General features: G+C 51.1%; 1 protein-coding gene across 1 annotated transcript; it reads left to right on the forward strand.

The window, feature by feature from the left end:
- The first annotated feature begins 255 nt into the window (after positions 1-255).
- Positions 256-21,282, forward strand: LOC149339593 (uncharacterized). The gene is made up of 3 exons (XM_089548301.1): positions 256-919; positions 1,071-1,188; positions 7,894-21,282. The coding sequence occupies exon 3, from the start codon at positions 18,609-18,611 to the stop codon at positions 21,276-21,278; it is 2,670 nt and encodes an 889-aa protein (XP_089404427.1). The 5' UTR covers positions 256-919; positions 1,071-1,188; positions 7,894-18,608; the 3' UTR covers positions 21,279-21,282.
- Positions 21,283-21,978: the final 696 nt, after the last annotated feature.

Genomic DNA, 21,978 nt, shown 5'->3' on the forward strand with positions numbered 1-21,978 from the left:
CGTGTGGACGCGGCACAGCACGTCGTATTCGACGAACGCTGACCGCTGTAGGAACGCTTAGCATTTTTTATTTCTTCGTTTCTTATTAGAGCGCAGCTCTTTGGCGTCCGTTCCTGGGTTTCGCGTCGTCGTCGGCGTTGTCGTCGGCCTCGTAACCAGCTCCGCCCCCCTTTCATCCCCCCAGCGCTAGCAGCGACCGACTGATACCGCTGGATGCCGCTGACGCCGCTAGAGAGTCAAGATAACGTGACTGCATAGAACACCGTCGCCGCCATGCAGAAAGAGGAGGAAAGCGTCCCCCCCTGTTCTTGTGTGGCGGATAGGGTGCTCTTCAGATGCCGACGCGCCGGTTGCCGACGCGCAGTTGTCGACGCGCCGACGATTACGTTACTTTACGTTCTGTGATAGCGCCGACGCGCAGTTGTCGACGCGCCGACGATTACGTTACTTTACGTTCTGTGATAGCGCCGACGATTACGTTACTTTACGTTCTGTGATAGCGCATACATGTGTTGCTCGATTTCTTTGCCTCAATCTATCGAAAAGGTGAAACAGCTTATTTGCTGCGCTCAAATTTCGCATTAGGAAGTAACGTAATCGTCGGTATTTTTTTTTGTCTGCGCGTACCGCCGCACAGCGTCTGCGAGACGTAACTCTCGGCGATTGGACATGACGTCAGAGGTAAGTGGCGAGAGGCAACAGGGTGTTGCCAGAGGCATGGCATGGTCGCAGGCTTCAGATGTAAGAGCTCTGCATCATCTGCCAGTCTGCACGCCGTAGAGGAGCCATACGCTACGCCATGCTACACCCGCGCGCATCTCGTCTTTTGCCCACAACTCGAGTCCTTCGAATGCGCCCATCTCTATTATGTTCGTGTTTGTCCGCAGCCATGTTGGTCTCCCGCTGACAACTACTGCCGGTGAGTTGAGCTCGATCTGTTTACCTCGATAACTTGTAGCATATTTTACTCAGTTCTGTTAAGCGTATTAATGAATCGACTGTCACTTCGCGAAAGCGATTGGTACGAAATCAGCGTCAGGTTTATCTACTTATACATTTTTATCTTAAAGAGAGGAGCCGCGGGCTGCGCGCGTCCCGTCTCGTGCCCTCGGCTCGCGTCCTTCGAATGCGTCCCTCCCTGGGTTCGTGTTCCTCCGCATCCATGTTGGTCTGCTGCTGACACTGCTGGTGAGTGAGCTCGACCTTTTTACCTCGATAACTTTCAGCATATTAAGGCGAAAGCCTTTAATGCCTCATACTGTCGTTAGCAGACGCGTCGGCAGCCGTGTCGACAGACGCGTCGGCAGCCGTGTCGACAGACGCGTCGGCAGGAGTGTCGACAGACGCGTCGGCAGGCGTGTCGACAGACGCGTCGGCAGGAGTGTCGACAGACGCGTCGGAAGCCGTGTCGACAGACGCGTCGGCAAGAGTGTAGACAGAAGCGTCGGAAGCCGTGTCGACAGACGCGTCGGCAGATTCGTCCGCCTTTCGGCGTCACTGCTTAAAAGGCTCAAGGTTCCAGCATGAATAAAGGCGCATCTAGTGAATGCATGGGCTACATAAATAAAATAAAAGGAGTAAAGTCAAGAAAAGGAAAATAAAAATAAGAAAATAAACAAAAATAAAAACAAAATAAAAATAAGATGTGGAAATAAAAATAAAGAAGAATAAAATTAAGAAAAGGAGCAAAAAATAAATAAAAAACAAAATATGAAAATTAAAAAGTAAATAAAAACAGTGGCCAGGAAACGCTTTCGCCTTGCAGCACGTTAGAGAGCCAAAGTGCCCCCTGAATTTTTGCACTCAGTCTCCTGTTTAAGCGCCGCGGTGCTCGGCTGCTGGCCCAAAAGACGCAGGTTCGATCCCGGCCGCGGCGGCTAGAATTTCTTTGGAGGAGAAATTGTAGAGGCCCGTGTACTGTGCGATGTCAGTGCACGTTAAAGAACCCCAGGTGGTCGAAATTTCCGGAGCCCTTCACTACGGCGTCTCTCATAGCCTCAGTCGCTTTGGGACGTTAAACCGCAATAAACTAAACTAAACTGTTTAAGCGTATCAGGAGATCGACTGTCACGTCGCAAAAACGGTTTATTCTAAACCAACGTCACGTTTGTCGAGTTTTTGCAAATCTTTCCGGGGGAAAAAAAAAAAACAAGGGTCCTTCAACTTCTGAATAAGTGCTCTGACGCGACTGATGAGTAAGCGTGTTTTGAAATCATGGTTATCGAAGTGTGTTTGCTTTGTGCGTATATGTCGGATTATTGATGCGCTCAGTGAGAACGCATTTCGCGAGACTCATGCGGGTGCGGGTCATATGTTGGCACCTGTTCGTTGACGCTCGTCCCTTTTCGCGTTTTCATCGCGCTGTCGCTTCGTCGACCTGTCTCGTGCAGCGTATTAACTGCGTGGTCTCTTAGCCTCCTTTTCTTGTTCTAGATACGTAGGGTGTTCCCGCTTGCGTCGTTTCGCCTCCACACCGCGTTCTAGATGCGCACAATTCACGCACGCGATGACAGGCGGCATGCAGGGTTCGTTTTTATGCGAAGCATACTAAAATAGCCCAACCCAGCTCCTCGAGCGCGGCGGTGTCGTTACCATTGACCTTTCGTGACCTCCATGTCATACCACGTGATGCGTGACGTCACAGCAGATGAAAAAAAAATTACCGACGATTACGTTACTTCCTAATGCGAAATTTGAGCGCAGCAAATAAGCTGTTTCACCTTTTCGATAGATTGAGGCAAAGAAATCGAGCAGCACATGTATGCGCTATCACAGAATTTTTTTTTTTATTTTTCACACGTACTCCTTTAACAAAGACTCCACTAACAGTTCTTGACAGTCATGAAGGAAGCTTTGTGGTCGGAGAAATAGACTGATATATGTTCGACTTGGTACACCAATGCTTGATTCTCAAAGACGAGATCTATACAAGTGCCTCGCGAGGTTGTCACAGCCGTGGGACGCGTTACGAGCGAGAGGAACGGGATGTTCTCCCGCATAAGTGTTAGGAAATTGCTGTTTGTCTTTATGTCAACATTAAAGTCCCCCACTACTAACATCGGTGTGGATCGATGGACGGTTAATGCGAGTTGCAGGAAGTGCACGACGTCTTTCGTGAGTGCGGTAGGGGCGAAGTAGGCAGCTACTACCAGCAAGCCGTTGGGCAACTTTGCGGCGCACAGTTCGCCAACTTCATGTGACGTGCCAAACATTTCGACTGGTATTGCAGAGAGACCTGTGCGCAAGTAGATAGCGACTCCCGCCGCTCTGTTGTGGTCTCTGCGAGCACCACAGCAGTATAGGAAATCTATGATTTCGAGAGGCTCTTCGGGATCCATCCAGGTTTCAGCAAAGCAAAGTACAGAGGAATGACGCAGAATGTGATCGTGGTGTACGTCCTTGGCATGTGCGGCAAGGGAGCGTACGTTAAGAATGTGGTTGTGAATGATGAATCAAGTGGTGCCAGCGAATGACGCGTCCATTGGCTGTCTGCGTGTGTTACTGATGTGTGGTTAACATGTTAAGCTTCGCCTGTAAGAGTGGAACGCGACAGCGTCTTGCAACGCTGCCAGGAGTCCACAGAACGCCATCGCCAATTCGGCTGTACGCCTTGCTGGACGGTAAATTTATTTTTTGAGGAAAGGAAATGTATCTCTCTCGCATATCTGGCTGGACACCTGCACCTCGCCGTAAGGGAAAGGAGGAAGATGGGAGTGAACGAAGACGCCGTATTAGCTAGACGCGCCTTTGTTCATTCCAAACCATTCAGCTGGCATTACGGAGTGGCTAGCGTGCTCGTATCGCACTCCGGAGACCCTGGTTCGATTCCCCAACTCGACCAATTTCGTTCTCGGTTTTATTGATTTATGCGGTCTAACTAGAAAGGTTAATTAGGCTATTTCATATTTATATTATTGTATTTCTATCCATCGTGTTCTGTCATTAACCTGTCAATTGTTGGAACTGTCTAGGATGTTCGACACAACGTATATGAAACGAGCAACGTCTTACTGACTGGGGAAGTGCGTGGTGGTGGAGGGAACGCGGCTTCGTACTTATGTTTTTTTTTTCAGCAGCGTCTCCTTCCGCGGACGCTGTTGTCGCTGCGGCGCGCGTCTTTCTTTTCTTTTTTCTGACCTCTTGATTCTCCTCTATATTAATTAGGCTAATTAATTAATTAAGCAATTAACTAAACTCAGTCCAACTTAGTTGCAGCATCACTATACGATCCCTTTGATTGGTTGCATGGTTACTAGCCAAAGTACAATTGGCCCCATTTGAAATTCGCACACTGTGACGTCACGAGCATTTCGACCAATTGAAAAGCGTGACATTGGGGGCGGAGCTGGTTACGAGGCCGACGCCGACGACGACGCGAAACCCAGGAACGGACGCCAAAGAGCTGCGCTCTAAAACGGGGGCCCAGCCAACACCACCTAGAGTCTTCTAGGTGGTGTTGGCCCAGCTCGCGCCGTCGCGCGAGGCGTCGCGACCAAGGAGGACCACGTGATGCGTGACGTAACGACATAGGAGAAACGGGGCCCCAGCTCGCGCCGTCGCGCGAGGCGTCGCGACTATAGTGAACTAGAATAGTCGCGACCAATGTGTTTCCTGCTTCTGCCGCTAGGTGCGCTGTAGTGAACACGTGATGCTGGAGCGGCGGTATACAAGGGGGTGCGCCTGCCTCTGCTAGGCGTACACGGGATAGAGATGCCTCCTGGAGACAGGGCTGCTCGTTGGAATGAGAAGCAAAAGTTGCGGCGTGCTACAGAGACTGATGAAGAGCGTGAAGAACGTCTAGCCAAGCGGCGTGCTCGATATGCAACTCGGCGACAATATGCTTCGCATCTGACTAGGCTTAACCTAAGCTAAGCCTCAGCCATTTTTAGTGCCGCAGCCTGTTCATATCTTCGCACGGAACGTGTGTCAGTCAAGCTTCTGCAGGTCTGCACCTAAGTCAGGTTCCTGTTCCAGTGAGCGAACAGGCTTCGCAGGAGGTACTTTCTGTACTAGTTTCTTTCGCCATTAATAAGGCGTGGTATCCTTTTGATTTATGTTTATTATCCTTTATGTTTCATTATTTTGTTTGGTTGCGGTCGTGAGGTATACTGCTAATGCGGCGCGCCTGCCCCCGCACGTGCCATGTGCCCATGCCAGGCATGCCACCGACTGACTTTTCCGCTCCAACTGAAGTCCGTGTATACGGCTGTAAGCTATAAAATAGACGTGTATAAGTATGTAGAAAACCAGCGAAAAGGGCGCAATTCACAAGGAGGAGAAGTACACAGGACAACGCTGGAACCACTGCAAAGACTGCACCCCTCTGTTCCATAATGTCAAAATCATCGGCCGCGGCAAAACACAGATAGAACGAGAAATCTTAGAAGCTTTTAAAATCAAGCAGTTAGGGACTGAATGCGTCAGCGACAGCTCTGTCAGGTTCACGGCAAAAGAGTACACTTTCATGAATGGGACATAGGTTGCCACATGTTTCTTCGCTCGCTTAATCAGTTTTGTGTTTTGCTGTTTTGATAGCATTTGTGGTGCTCTCGCGCATGTGCGCCCTGTTCTGATGTTGGCGAAGTAAAGAATTTTCAGTTGTGTTTCCAGCGTTGTCCTGTGTACTTCTCCTCCTTGTGAATGCGTCCTTTTCGCTGGTTTTCTACATACCATGCACCAACTGGCCCAACAAGCTACGCTTCTTCAAGACGTGTATAACACCCAGAGAGCGGTGTAAACGGCTGTAAACTGTAAAATAGACGTGTATAACACCCAGAGAGCTCACGAAACTAGTCTATAACCTCCTGAGAGCTTATAACTACCGTTTTAATTCCTATACGGTTTCGTGAAGCTTTTCAAAATTATGACAGCATTGTTGTCTGCTGCCCATTTTATTTTTCTTCCACGAAATTTATTTTTCCCACGCTGATTATTAGTTTTTACCTTAACTCTAAGTCTTTTCGGCTCTGAACTACATTAAAGTTTGCTGCTTAATTGCAGTCACTCTGTGTTTGTGCTTCGAAGCAGGTTTTTGACAAATAATGTACACTTTCTGATATTTTTCAATATGTTGCAACTCAAGGGTAGCCTTCAGGTTTACACGTCACGGACGGTAATATTACCGGTTATAAACATGCCATGGAACACTTAAGTTGGACGCTGGCGTTCTTTTGTCTCCAACGCCTTGCCTCGGCATTTCGTGTATGCTGAAAATGTATGCAGCGCTAACTCCTCGCTGTAAGTCGCTAAGTGCGAGCGGAGTGCTTTCGATAAAACGTTGAGCTGCGCGTTCGACCGTTTTCCCTCGGTGGTGAGTGCTGACGGCGTCCAATGTGAAACTAAATTTGAAGTACTCTGTATACATAACTATCTAGGTTCATTATGTCTTTGCGCAATGCATTGTGCACCATAATGATACGTATGTTTGGTTTATTGGTTTATTGGGGTTTAACGTCCCAAAGCGACTAAGGCTATGAGAGACGCCGTAGTGAAAGGCTCCGGAAATTTCAACCACCTGGGGTTCTTTAACGGGTGGTCGAAATTTCCGGAGCCCTTCACTACGGCGTCTCTCATAGCCTCAGTCGCTTTGGGACGTTAAACCCCAATAAACCAATAAGCCAAACATACGTATCATTATGGTGCACAATGCATTGTGCAAAGACATAAAATAAACCAACTAAACCAAACCGATACGTATGTGTGTGCGTCTTTGCCAAGTTGGCTCTGCCTCGCTGTAGAAATTAGCCAGCCAATAGCTCAATTATCTATTAAGGCGAAAGCCTTTAATGCCTCATACTGTCGCGACCAAGGAATGTCAGCAAGTGTGTCCGCGTTTCGGTGTCACCAGAGCCCTTGGCGTCACTAAAAAAAAAGTGTCGAGGCTGGGAATCGAACCAGAGAGTTTGGCATTTGAAGTGGAGACGCTACCACTCCGCTGCGAAAGCTCAAGTTCTGAGCATGAATAAAGGCGCATCTAGTGAATGCATAGGTTTCACAAATAAAATATAAGAAAAAATAATAAGAGAAACAACAATAAAAGTGAAATAAGAAAAGAAACAAAAACTAAAAAAGTGCGAAGTGCGCCAGGAAACGCTTTCGCCTTGCATGCACTTTAGAGAGCCAAAGTGCCCCCTGAATTTTTGTTTTCGAGGCCAAAATATCACCAGCTTGCTATAATACTGCTCGTTATTTGAGCAATAGTTGTCACTGTTAGAATATATCATCATAATTCCGCCGCATTCATTAGAGTGTTGGGACTAGTTCGTGGACCATTAGTTGAAAATTGTACTTCAACTCGAGGAGCGGAGAGGTGATGGCAGGAGAGCCAGAAATATTCACTTCAAACAATCTATTTAGAAATTCGGAGCCCAGAAATCCATAAGAACTGTTTAGACATCACACACGAGAAGAAATGAATTTTATACCTCTGATCAGCACAAGTTTCCCATTTTGTTTGCCACCTCTTCTTGGGACAAGCGTGGCTTAGTCGGTTACTCTGATCCCGGCAGGCGCGTTCATGCTTCACAAGGCTTTTGTCAGCTGCAAACTTCCTGCCGCAAGTAGTATGCGCGGCTATGTTATGTACTACAGCTGCACGATGCCTAGGAAGTCCTCCCAAAGTTTTCAATTTTTTTTTTTGGAACCGCTTTCTTGGCCTCTGGTGGGATGAGTCTGTCCGGGCATAAAGCACCCGTCTATCTTGAACCGCTTTCTAGGCCTCTAGTGCGATGCGTCTGTCCGGGCATAAAGCACTCGTCTATCTTGAACCTGCCTCTGGTGGGATGAGTCTGTCCGGGCATAAAGTACCCGTCTATCTTGAACCGCTTTCTAGGCCTCTGGTGCGATGAGTCTGTCCGGGCATAAAGCACCCGTCTATCTTGAACCGCTTTCTAGGCCTCTGGTGCGACGAGTCTGTCCGGGCACCGAGGCGACGCTGTTCGCCTCTCTTCGTTGACGACAGCCATCCTCCTCCGTTGCCGAGGAGCGCATGGTGAGTGTCACTAGTTCCCGTGCTAGTCCCGCTGCGCTAGGCGAACGGTACGGCTGCGGCGTTCAGCTCACAGCTGTCTCACAGCCAAGCAAGCTGGCGGCAATGCGCACTTGACTGAGCGGAGTGGGCCCACGGTTCCGGTCTGTTGAAACTGTCCATTTGTCCGTAAATGTGCTCCACTATCTGCTCGCGCAACGAGGCCGGTCCGCTGCTGGGCTGCTCAAGCAACGCTCCCGATCCTGCTGATCATGCATGAGGGTATTAAGCGAAAGCTTCACTGCTCCATGTAAAGTAAAGGTCGCGGTCTGGAGGACTATAACCTTGAAGTGAGCCAGAGGTCAAACCAAGAAGCAGCCGTGGTATAAATATGGTGTCCTACCACATGGCACGAAGATCAAGGTTGTGGTAGAGACGCGGCAGTGAGGCCACAGGCTGTCGGCGTTCATTGCGTTCATTGGGCGTTGGCGTTCACAATGTTTTAAGAATCTGACTATTTGAAGGGAAGGAAGTTCGCATAACTGGCTCCCTGGATCAGCGGACGCCTGAATCGCGCTATGGGGTATACTTAGGGTGATGTGAGAGAGATATATGGGCTGCATGCGTTAGCGCTGACCAACGGTGAGCGAACTCTCGCGATCAACCATCAGCTGCCACCTGCCAGGGTGCAGGGTGGGTAGAGACGTTAATGTAGATATAAAGACAAACAAGAATTCCTTAAAGACACTTTGCGGGAGAACACCTCGTTCCTCTCGCTCGTAACGCTTCCCACGGCTGTGACAACCTCGCGAAATACTTGCATAGACCTCGTCTTTGAGATCCAGGCATTGGTGCAGCAAGTCGCGCATATATCTATTTCTCCGACCACAGTGTTTCCTTCATGACAATCAAGAACGCTTAGTGGAGTGTTTCTTGAAGAAGGAATATATGTGAAAAATATCAAGTTGTCTGTAATTGCACATACGCCTTGCTCGAATTCTTTGCCTCAGTGTACCGAAAAGCTGAAAATATCAAGTTGTCTGTAATTGCACATACGCCTTGCTCGAATTCTTTGCCTCAGTGTACCGAAAAGCTGAAACAGCTGATGAGCTGCGCTCAAATTTCGAATTAAGAAGTAACGTAATCGTCGGCGATTTTTTTTTTTTTTTGCAGCGCTAGCCTAGGCGGCACTGCGGTCGGTTCGCTGCGCGAACAAGAACTCGCCGCCAGCCAATATGGTCGCGAAAAAAAAATGGTTGTGGCTCATTACGGCTCAGCCAGCTTATACGGAGCGAAAGGCAACCGAACCAGTGGCCGATGTCGGCGCGGAGACGTTGGCAGCATCCGCTGCCCTTTTCCGCTCTCGCTGCCTGCGCCGCTGCTTCTCCAGACGTACATGCCTCCAGTCCTTCATCGGTTTCATCGACTCGACGAGCCCGCTTTCGCGACTTATCTCTAGCCAAAGCGGCTTCCTGACGCTCTCTGCCGCAGGGATCGCTAGACGCAGCCCGGCGCCTCCAACGCTCTGTCGAAGAACTCGACCCGGTGACCGACTCCGGCTCCATGTCTCTGCGGTGTCTATACTCGCGGACAACTTTTCTTAGCAGTGGAAGGAAGGCTACAGAGGCGGAGCCAGTGCACATGTATTCCTCCGCTTTGTAGGCACGGTTTGGCGTCCGTTTCGTTTTTTGTTTGTTTTCGAACCTTCCATATTGCCTGTGTATGCTTGAAGGCAAAGATAATTGAGTACGGATTTCTCACAGGGAATCAACGACGTTAGACATTTTGCTGGTTTCGAGGTGGGGTAAATTAACTTAGGAACATTTGAGAGCAAGGAGTGTTCATGTCATACAGGTGTTCACGATTACGTGGCGCATGCCGCGGCTTTATGTTTCGCGTTGTTTCTGTAAGTATGTGTCTGTTTTGTCTGAGATGCAGCTGATATACTGGTGTTATGTCAAATAATGTCGTGACGTTAGAATGGGCTGATGACAAATTAAGAGTTTCTCAGTAATGTTTCAGAAGCGTAATGCAATCTTTTTTATTCTTGACGCCTCCAGGAAGCAGCATATTTTTACGAAACACAAACGGTACCATGAATAGGAGCTAGAAGCACAATGAACAATACAACAAATACCGACAAAAGTGAGAGCGCGAAAACAGCTGTTGTGAAAATCAGAAAAAAGTATGTTTATATGTGAGCGCCCTTTGCAGAATAGAACACAAACAAAAGAAAAGGAACACCCAGGGTATTTCTTCCCCGGCACTGTCTCACATCCACGACCTTCGGAGCTTGTCCGCGAGTCTGAACCAAGCTCGATTATCAGCCTCTGAATATTATCGCTCATTTCGCCATCTCTGTCCCATGATTCCTTTTCTAATATTTGGACATGGGCGCAGTCCCGCCTCCAGTTTTCTTCTGTTATCAAGTTGATGCCTGCATGCAAAAGCTTTTCTACCTCGTTGAGCTTAAATTTTGTGTTATTTGCGGGCACGTATCTATTCACTGGGCTCGAAATTAGCTCTATAGAATTGAATTCGCAGTGATACGGCGGCAACTTTAAAACGTCATGACCAGCTGCTTTGGCGAGGGTGTCAATTTTGTATCCGGCATACTTTCGTTTATGCTCATTCACAAGCTCTAGCAGCTCAGCCTTTAGCTGCTCAGTATAAAAAGGGATGCCCTTGCTTCGCAACCGCGACTGAATATTACTTTTTCTGGTTGGTGAAGACATCTTTTCGAGCTGAACGCTGTGATAACTGGCCTTGTCCATGAAGTTTAACACTTGCCGGTTCAGTTTAAGGCAATAACAGTTCAGTAAACCAGTTCTCAAAACGGTGGCCATCCATTTCTGAATGGCAGTCGCCTGCAGTCTTCTTTGCAAGAAAGACGAGGCGCGCTTCATTCAATGAGGCGACCGCCCTTTCCGGATGCTGCTCGAAGACCCGTCGCTGTTCCTTGCCGGAAAGCATCTTCCCGCTCCACAACATAGGTATCTTCCCAAACCTTTTCTTTTTGTGCGTTCTGCGGTTACCCATGTCTCACCTAAGAAGTACACAGACCTGCAATGAAAATGGAACGCAAATTTGATATTACTGTTCGTTTTATAGAGTACACGTAAGCGAAAGTCTCACAAAAAAAAAAAACAAGATCCCAGGTGTCCTTAGCTTTCCCCTAAGAAACGCAAAGACGAAAGACATATGACACCCATTGTCATTTTTGCTGAGTCATGCTCATGATTATGATTCCCGGGGGTGAGGGTCTGACATCTTCCACGGAAGGGCGCATAACTGCAGGCTGGCCGGCTCAGTGGACATCTCAGTCGCTCTTTGAGGTTACGTGGCGGTGGCCGTTGCTATTCCGTCAGCGTCGCTTCGGCGGCCAGACGCTTACGCTCGTGGAACTTGGTTCAAGGACAGTTGAGCCTCTACAATTTTTGGTACTACCAGCGTGATCGACGCCGACGAACAGATGGTCACATTCCGCGACTTATGAGCCAATTAAGGCTTTCGTCTTTAAAAATTGGCAGCGTCGCAAGACGTAAATAGCAGGCAATTCAAAGCAATCAAGAGTTATAGTCCGTGTTTGCGTTACCGTGTTATCGGACGCCGGACTTCCCGGTTAGCGCTTCGCACGCCAGCTTTCTGTTGTTGCATTAAAGGCGCCTCAGAGCGCTGTCGTTCTAAGACGCTACTTCAGCCCTGCCATATTACATACTACGCGTAATAAGCGAGCGTTTGGTGAGCATACTTTCTTTGCTTCCGCATCTCCCGCATGGCCCGCAGGTACTTTCTGCGCTACACGACAATGTTCTGCCTTTCCAGGGGCGCACAGTTCCATTTCCTCGTTCTGAAAGTGAAGCCAATGTCGGTTAGCAGTCTGCGCACAGATGGGGATCGGTAGACACATTCTTAGCAATTTTCGCCGTCGTAGGCAGCTCGTTACGCAGGAAGTATTGACGCACTTTGCGTCTGAAGGCTGCAGGCTGAATGCCCAACGACCAAGCCGTCCTGTAGGATCTTTCAAGGAAGAGAGCCAGCACAACGCGCAGTGGCCAGTGACAACTGTGAAGGGGCGGCCGTATAAATATGGACGGAATTTCTCAACAGCCCAGACAAAGGCTAAGCACTCACTCACGTTCGGTAACTGAGTAATTCTGCTCCGGGGCAGAGAGGAGGTGGTTGGTGCAGGCGATCACACGCTGCTGTCCGGATTGCCTCTGAGAGAGGACAGCGCCGATGCCGTAGCCACTGGAGTCAGTGCGGACTTCATGAAGTGGGAGCGGTCACATCGAAGTGCCAGAACTGGCGTGGTAGTAAGCTTCAATATCGGGTTGGAAAACGCTTGTGCTTGGTCAGGTCCCCAGATGAAGGCGGCGTCTTTTTTCAGGAGATCGGTGAGGGGGCGGGCGATGTCGGCGAAGCCTTCAACGAATCGACCAAAGTAGGAGCACAGCCCTCAGAAGCTTCGAACGCCGTTACAAGAACGTGGCTGGGGAAAGTCTTTCTCGGCTTGGATCTTATCAGGGTCAGGGTACAACCCCGTGTTGTCGACGACATGAAACAAGGTGGTGAGCTGACGGCGCGCGAAACGGCACTTAGACGAGTTGAGCTGCAGGCCGGCATGACGAGAGAGAGAAAGGATCTGGCAGAGGTCAGTGATGTGAGAGGAGAGCTTGGGCGAAAAGACAATGACGTCATCGAGGTAGCACAGTCAGGTGGACCACTTAAAGCCGTGCAAAAGGGCATCCATCATGCGTTCGAAAGTGGCTGGCACGTGGCATCCATCATGCGTTCGAATGTGGCTGGCGCTTTGCATAATCCGAAAGGCATGACTTTAAACTGGTAAAGCCCTTCAGCGGCCAAAAAGGCAGTCTTCTCACGGTCCTGGTCATCTAGAACATTTTGCCAGTAGCCGGAGAGAAGATCTATGGATGAGAATAATTTGGAACCGCGGAGGCAGTCAAGCGTCATCGATACGCGGCAGGGGGTACACATCCTTTTTAGTGATTTTATTCAAGTAGCTATAATCAATGCAAAAACGCCAGGAGCCAACCTTTTTTTTGACAAGTACGACTGGTGAGGCCCAGGGATTGTGTGAGGGTTCGATTGTTTTGCGCGAGCATTTTAGGAACTTCCGCATTGATAACCTGACGCTCGGCGTGAGAGACTCGATAAGGGCGGCGGCGGATGGGAGGGGCATCGCCGATTTCAGTGCAGTGCCTGACGGCGAGAGTTTGGCCCAGCGCGGTGTTGTTCACATCAAAAATATCCGAAAAAGATTCGAGAAGAGCACGAAGCTGGGCAGTTTGGTCGTGACTGAGGTCGGTGGCAAATCATGGTCGTGAAGGTGTCTGTCGACAGTGGAGACTGTCGGTGCGGGGCGGCGGTGTCTTGAACAGGGGTGGCGGCCAACTTAGCGACGTGGCAAGGAGCGAGAGGTGATAGCGTAGCCACGCAGATGCCGGACGAGAGCACTTGGGAAGAGACGCCGAAGTTGAGGAAAGGCAGAGAGGGCGTTTGCTTGGACGGTGGCGATGGTATGAGGTAGGGCAACGTTACGGGTCAGCAGTTCAAGATTGGGCGTAACGAGATAGTCGCCATCGGATACTGGGCGAGATGAGTCAGTGGAAAGAAATAAAGGTGGTTCGGGATGACAGGCGAGCATATTCAGTACTGAACAGTCGCAGTGACACATCGATTGGTTCTGAAGTTCGAGCAGTGGAAGTTCGAGGTGTCGGACACCCTCCGAGCAGTCAATGAGGGCGGAATGTTCAGTCAAAAAATCCAAGCCGAGGATGTCATGGGCACAGCTGGTCAGCATGTGAGCTGAACCAGTATCCTCTGGCCGGCAGTAGTAACACGCGCGGTACACACACCGTCGACAACTGGCGTGCCACCATCAACGACACGCACACGGGACATTGCAGGCGTGAGGACTTTGCGGAGGCGACGGCGGAGGGCAGCACTCATGACTGATACTTGAGCACCGGTGTCAGTCAGCGCGCGCAGGAATACGGTCGATAGTGACAGCCAGGAAATTCGGTCGAGTGGGCGAGAGAGGATTCGTGGTCCGGGCCGTTGATGCAGCGTCACCTCCGGGAGCTGCATCATTAGGGTTCCAGATGGGAGTGGCTGTTGGAAGGCAACTGCGGGGAATGAGAGCGGCGGCCCTGCGGCGGCGGAGAGCGGGAGAATCGGCGTGGAGGGTGAACGGCTTCTTCAGACGGTTCGGACGGGTGCGGGACGAGGCGGGGCTGTAGAAGGAGGGGAAGACGTTGCGGGGTGGTGAAGACCATGGACTACGGCAATGCCGGGCAATGTGGCCAATGCGAGAGCACTGGAAGCAGATGGGGCGGTCGTCTGCCGTGCGCCGCTCATTGGAATTGCGATAACGCGGCGGAGAATAATAGTCGCGACGTAAAACAGAGGGAGGTGGCTGGGGGGGTGTTCGGGCTTCTTACGGCGCACAGAGCCTGAGGGAGGTTCAGGTTAGCGAGTTTCTGCCGCACGACTGCCTAAATGAGCGACATGGCGGGTAGAGAGTTATGAGGTGCGGGCGGATGGAGCGATGAGCGACATGGCGGGTAGATAGTTATCAGGTGCGGGCGGACGGGGCATCACAGGCGCAAGGGCTTCCAGTTCGCGGCGAACGATCCCGGTGACAGTAACGGCGACGGAGAAATCATCGGAGGACGCGCGGGACGGTAATCGCTGTTCCTCGCACGAAGAGGTGGCGGCCGTATTAGGGAGCCGAGAGTATACTGCTGTGGAATTCGGCGGCTTTTAACCTCGACGGCATTCTTTTATGATTGTGTCCACGGTAGTACAGTCTTTGCAAACAAGTAAATTCAAAGCATCATCTGCAATCCCTTTCACATGGCCCACCTTGTCGGATTCGGTCATGGCGGCGTCAACTTTGTGGCAAAGCGCCAAGATGTCTTGTATATATGCGAGATAGCTTTCTGTTGATGACTGGGCGCGCCACGCGAGCTGCTTTCTCGCGGAGAGCTTCCCTTCATCGGGTCTGTCAAAGAAAGTGCAGGAGATTTTCTTTAAAAGTGTCCTAGCTCGTCAGTTCTTCTTCGTGAGTTTCGTACCAGAGCCCGGCCGTACCACTACGATAGAAGAAAGCGTTGGCCATCATCACGGTGGGATCCCACCGGTTATAGGTGCTTACTTGTTCATATAGGCTGAGCCAGTCGTCGACATCGGTGCCGTCGTTCCCAGAAAAGGTACCGGGGTCACAGGGAGGAGCCATGGCCACGAAGGGAGCAGCAGGAGGGGTTCGTGACTCGCAGGGTGGAGCCATGATGGTTGTAGACCCAGCCTGACGACCGCTTCGGAGCTGTGCGGCGTGGAGATCGTCTACCCAGCACTTCCACCAAAGATGTTTTGTGGCCCGAAGTCTAGGCAGGCACAAGGACGAACGGAGCCCAGGGCACAGATCACAGCGAACACAGAGCGGATAGAGCGCACACACCGAACACTTCCTCCACGTCGTCTTTACGGAGATTATCCGTTGCACGATCGTTGACACAGACGCGCGAAATGGTGATGGTCTTGAGAGGAAGGTTGAACAGTAAGCAGGATATGGTTCAGTGCTGGCCGCCACGATGAGAAAGATGAGAGAATGAGTCCCGGTCCATGAAGATTCCGGGCCACAGGTTACCAGGAGCCGACGGCCGAGGTCCCAGGACGTGCCGAACGGCAGGGGCAGGGAACGGTGTCTTCACGTGTGTGCAGCGTCTTGGGTCGATGGGGTCCGTAGGTTGAGTCGATCATGGCATCGGGTCCAGTTCGTCGTGTCGGTTGGTTGGGGCGGGGGGATCAAAGGCGAGGTCGGCTCGGGTGGGAACGACTGGGGCAAGCCGGGCGACGCAGGCCGAGGACTCACGACCGACGACCACGGCTTTGACAGGACGTCGAAGCTTCAGGACCAGGATGCCGATGATTCCAAAGCACCTCACACCTAATGTTACGTGGCGGCCAGCCGAAGAATGAGGCGCGATGAGCGATGAACAAGAGATTATTTAATGACCGCTGGCTTAGCGCGAGCGTCCGTGCCACTGCCAGCTTCATCTTCGTCACAATATTTGCAGTCGAGATAGGACTCTCGGTACAAACCAACATCACGTTAAATATCCTTGGTATTCCCCAGATGCCTGACTGGGAAATAAAGTTCGGAAAACGATGTCCACTCATGGGCAGTTGTGGGCTCTGGTGGCACCACCCACGACAGCGGGCGGTGCTGAAGCTCTCTCGCCGCTCGGTCGATGGAAAGGGGAAAAGCCAGTCCTCAAACTCTTTCGTGTCGAATTCACCACTACGGCAAGTTGTGTGCCTCCGTGGGTGTGAGGAAGTGGAAGATTGCAGGTTGAATTTACACATACACTAAAGCTATAAGAAATAAACGAGGCGCCTTTTTACGGGAAAGGAAACTAATTTCGGTATTGGCGTGAAAAGAGGAAAGAGACAAGAGAACAACGCAACAAGAGGAAAAAACATACGTGGTGGTGGTGGTGAAAACTTTTAATTACTGAAATAGAGTTTGGGAGCCACAGAGTGGCCCCGCTACATGGTCGGCATACCTAGTCCGGGACACCGCATGACAATGCCCCGTCTCTCGCCCGTTTCACCAGAGCCCTTTGGGACTCAAGCGAGGAGCAGTTGAGGAGGACAGTCTCCCATGCCTCTCTGGAAGGGGTAGGGGAAGGGGGGAGGTGGAGATTTTGAGTACATGCCCACACCATGTGGAAGATATCACAGGTCTCCCCACAGTGCGGACATCGCCCATCCGTGTAGGATTGTAATGCTTTAAGATTACAGGACAGAGTAGAGTACCTGTCTGCAGGCGCCTTAAAGTTCGCTCCTCCGTCTTACTCAGCCCCTTTGCAGGGGCCGGGAAAAGGCGGTGGTTGTCGGTATAATGCGTTATTATTTCCCTGAATCGCAGCAGCGGCTGGTTAGTCTCCGAGCCAGAAGAGCTGGGATGAGGAGCCCGGTGAGTAAGCGCTCGGGCAGCCGCGTCAGCGGCCTCATTACCTCGTGAGCCCTGGTGGCCAGGAGCACAAATGATTCTTTTGGGTGTTGGATCAGTGGCAGTCCGTCTTAGAATACAAGCAGCTAAGGGGGAGATCTCCCCTGCCAAGTAATGATCACATGCTTTTCGGGAGTCCGTAATGATGTTTCTCGAATTGGCGTGGGCGGCAGCAAGCGCTATCGCTACTTCCTCGGCTCGCATTGAATTCGGGGCTCGAAAAGAGAGTCCATCAACGTGCATTTCCTGGTGAACGACAGCGGCCGTGTAAAATCCCGTGGGCGATGGCCCTGCTACGTCTACATGATACCAAGCACATCTCAAGTATCATTCTAGCTCATATCTTCCAACAGTCCCTTTCTTCAAGCACTGTTCCACAGAATTGGAAGGTAGGCAAGGTCATTCCAGTCCCGAAAAAAGGCCCTTCACAGTCACCCAGTAATTATCGTCCTATATCTCTCACTTGCGTTTGTTCTAAACTAATGGAACATGTAATTCACTCGCATGTCGTAAACTTTCTATTATCTAATAATTTCTTCCATCCCAACCAACATGGGTTTCGTAAGGGTCGCTCTTGTGACACTCAGCTAGCATTATTCATTGATGATCTTAGTTCTAGCCTCGATAATAACATTCCCGTTGATGCCATATTTTTAGACTTTGAAAAGGCTTTTGACAAGGTTCCTCACAAACGGCTATTTTTAAAACTTTCGTGTCTTAACCTTGATATGCGCATATATGAATGGATATGTGATTTCTTAACTAACCGCCAGCAGTTTGTGTATGTTAACAATACCGCCTCTTCCAGGTCTCCCGTACTTTCAGGTGTGCCTCAGGGTACTGTCCTCGGTCCTCTACTCTTTCTATTATATATAAATGACATTGCTTCAAACATCTCATCTTCCATTCGCCTATTTGCCGACGATTGCATTATTTACCGTCCTATTAACCATCAAGCCGATGCTCATGCCCTCCAAACTGACCTTTCACACATAGAAACTTGGTGCAAAACATGGTTAATGTCCTTGAATGTGAAAAAAACTTCGTTAATTTCTTTTCATCGGCGACGCACTTACCCAACTCCTTGCTACGTACTTTGCGGTTCCGTTATTTCTCCGACATCAACATGTAAGTACCTGGGAATTAACATATCGCATGATCTTTCTTGGTCCACCCATATCACTGCTATCACTAATGAAGCTGTTGTGTCCCCTTATTGCTTTTGTGTGTGTGCGCCCCCGCGTCCTCCTCCTAACGACAACTCAATCCTCCTCCTAACGACCACTCGCATCCTCCTCCTAACGACCGCTTGCCCCTCGTCGCACGCTGTCGCCGGATGCCCCCCCACGGTGCGCCCCCGCACCCTCCTCCTGTTCTGGGAAGCCACTCCCTCCCGTGGACGCTTCTCCACTCCCTCCTTTCTTCGGGCGGCCAGTTCGGCTCCTGCCTCGGTCGACGCTGGTCGCACCCTCATCAGCTTTAAATAAACGAAGTCTTAAAGTACCGTGTGCGTCTTTCGCTGCATTGAACACAGCGACCGGACACGACAGTGGCGACGAGAAAGTGGATTCGACCCGCGCTACGCAACGCTATTGACAAGCCATGGCTACGCGAGGGTTTCCCAATCAGATACCAGAATTCAACGGCTCATCGTGGTCATCGTGGGTTGGACGCCTTCAGTTCTACTTTGAAGCTAACAACATCACAGACCCAGCCTTGAAGAGGGCCAACCTGCTGACGCTGTGCGGGGAGCAGACCTACGATACTGTCTGCGCCCTTATTCAGCCAAGCACACCAGCGGCAGTGTCTTACGACGACATCGTAAAAGCGCTGCAAAAGCACTACGACCCAAGGCCATCCGAGGTCTACAGCCGGGCTCGCTTCCAACGACGAGATCAACTGGGAGGAGAAACTGTGAGCGCCTACGTAGCCGCGCTCAAGAAGCTCGCTGCCGACTGCAATTTTGGAACGCTGTCGACAACAGCTACCGGGCAGGAGGGAGACGCAGCTTCTTCTGCTAACACCACCATGCTTCCTTTGGACGTGATGTTACGCGACAGATTTGTGTGCGGACTGAGTGACGAGTCACTGCAGCAGCGCCTGTTCGCTGAGAAGGACCTCACATTCAGCAAAGCTTACGACATCGCCGTTCGAGCGGAGAGCGCCGGTCACCAGCAGAGAGGGATTCGCCGGAACACCGAGCCGGTACACCAGACAAGCAACCAGGTGCGCAAGCCTTCTGTTGTTGTAAAATCGGTCAAAAAGGCACAACGCTGCTGGCGGTGTGACGACCAACACAACCCCCAGGGATGTCGATTCCAGTCAGCCACGTGTAATTTTTGCCACAAGCGAGGGCATATCGAAAGAGCATGCATTACGAAACGGAGACTTGCCAAGATAAAGTCACCTTCCCAGCCTAATCACAGCGTCAACGCCTCAGAGAATACGCCGCTATCTGATCTCCATGGAACAACATCAGCAACACCATCTGTGTTGTACGACCTGAACACCATGAATCTCGGCACGCGACCGAAGATTTTTACAGAAGTAAGCGTACATCACCAGCTGATTAAGTTCGAGGTGGACTCCGGCGCAGCCTGTACTCTGATCAGTGAGGACACGTTCCGAACTTCATGGCCATCTGACGCACCCGCCCTGCAACAAGACGACACGCACCTGCGAACGTGGTCAGGACAGAATCTGCCACTATTGGGCTCTGCCAACGTGCAGGTTAACTACAACGGCCAGACCCATACGCTACCTCTGCTTGTTGTGAAGGGCACAGGATCAAGCCTTCTAGGGAGAAACTGGTTTTCTCCACTAGGCGTGATGATATGCGGCATACACCAGACGCCGAGCCAGAACATGGTTGGTAAACATCAAAACGCCGATGCGCTAAGCCGTCTGCCACTAGACGCAACTGTTGACGAACCATTTCCACCAGGAGACGTTCTGATGTTCGAAGCACTGCCAGAACCTCCGCTTACAGCAGGTACAGTTGCAGCATCTACGCAGAAGTGCGCAGCTCTCCGGCTAGTTTACACAGCTGTTCAACAAGGCAACGTGCATAAACTCAAAGGGGACAACTTCGACGCTTACCGCAGGCGAGCTACAGAGTTGAGCACCCATCGCGGCTGCATCATATTTGGGTCCCGAGTTGTGATGCCGAGAGAACTACGCGCACAAGCTATGTCTCTCATCCACGCCGGACATCGGGGCATCGTTGCAATGAAAAAGTGTGCCAGAAGCTACATGTGGTGGCCTGGCATTGACAACGACATCGAAACAGTGGTGCGAGAATGCAAGCCTTGCCAGAGCAGCCGGAGCGCCCCGCCGAAAGCTCCTGTCCCAGAATGGGAAAAGCCAGACACACCATGGCACACACTGCACATTGATTTTGCAGGACCAATTGAGGGCTGCACTTTCCTTGTGGTCGTAGATGCCTACACAAAGTGGCTTGAGATAAGGCAAATGGGACAGACGACTTCGGCAGCAGTCATTGACAACCTCCGATCACTATTTGCAACGTTCGGCCTGCCGCGCAAGGTAGTGTCGGACAACGGAACACCGTTTGTGTCTGCGGAGATCCTCAAGTTTTATCGCGACAACGGGATCTCATCAGTTACATCGGCCCCCTACCACCCAGCGACAAACGGACAAGCCGAGCGCTACGTAGCCGAGCTAAAACGCGCCCTTGAAAGAGATCAGACAGGCTCGCTGCAGCGCCGCCTTGCGCGCTTTCTCTTCAAGCAGCACACGACGGTTCAGAGCACAACAGGCGAGACCCCCTCGAAAATGATGTTCGAGCGTGAAATGCGAACCCAGCTCACAGCCATCCTCCCCGAGCCAAAGACAGAGACGTTCCGGGAAGAAAAAGCAATTCCGCGCTGCGGCACGCTTAATGAGGGGCAGCGCGTCCTCGCCCGACAGTTTCTGAAAAAGCCACGCTGGGAGGAAGCTACAATTGTCAGACGCATAGGCCTGCGCTCTTGGCTCGTCAACATACATGGCACAGTAGCACGCCGACATCTCAACCAGCTGCGTAGATTTACGACGCCGTCTGAGAGCTGTCCGCCAGCGGAGAGAACACGTGCACCATCTTCCCACATAGCCTGGCACCTCTTCCCGGAAGAAGAGACTTCGCCCAGGACAGACCTAGGAGACACAGCGAACAACAGCCAGCCTACAAGTGTTTCTCCCCCGAGCGCACAAAGCCAGCGCGCCTCCACGCGTGAGCGCCGACCCCCTGCACGATACCAGGCAACTTTCTAAGGGGGAAGGAAGTGTTGTGTCCCCTTATTGCTTTTGTGTGTGTGCGCCCCCGCGTCCTCCTCCTAACGACCACTCAATCCTCCTCCTAACGACCACTCGCATCCTCCTCCTAACGACCGCTTGCCCCTCGTCGCACGCTGTCGCCGGATGCCCCCCCACGGTGCGCCCCCGCACCCTCCTCCTGTTCTGGGAAGCCACTCCCTCCCGTGGACGCTTCTCCACTCCCTCCTTTCTTCGGGCGGCCAGTTCGGCTCCTGCCTCGGTCGACGCTGGTCGCACCCTCATCAGCTTTAAATAAACGAAGTCTTAAAGTACCGTGTGCGTCTTTCGCTGCATTGAACACAGCGACCGGACACGACAGAAGCTAATCGTGTCCTGTCTTACTTACGACGTAATTTGTCAGTAGCTTCTTCGTCTATTAAAACTCTCGCCTACATAACGTTGGTTCGTCCCAAGCTGGAATATGCATGCGCAGTTTGGGACCCTCACATTTCTTATCTAACTAAAGCACTTGAATCAGTGCAAAACCGTGCAGCTAGATTCATCCATTCAGACTACTCTTATCATTCTAGTGTGACTGCCATGAAGACAAGAGCTAACCTGCCTGACCTGGAGCTGCGACGCAAAATCTGCCGACTAATCCTTTTCCACAAGTTTTATCATTCATCCCTTGCAGATCTAAAACCAGCTCATCACGTGT

Source organism: Amblyomma mixtum, chromosome 6 (genome assembly GCF_055824585.1).
Source record: "Amblyomma mixtum isolate Tamu chromosome 6, ASM5582458v1, whole genome shotgun sequence".
Classification (NCBI taxonomy): Eukaryota; Metazoa; Arthropoda; class Arachnida; order Ixodida; family Ixodidae; genus Amblyomma; species Amblyomma mixtum.

Coding starts and splice junctions, on each gene's coding strand:
- LOC149339593 (XM_089548301.1), top strand. CDS start 18,609: ATGGCTACGCGAGGGTTTCCCAATCAGATACCAGAATTCAACGGCTCA.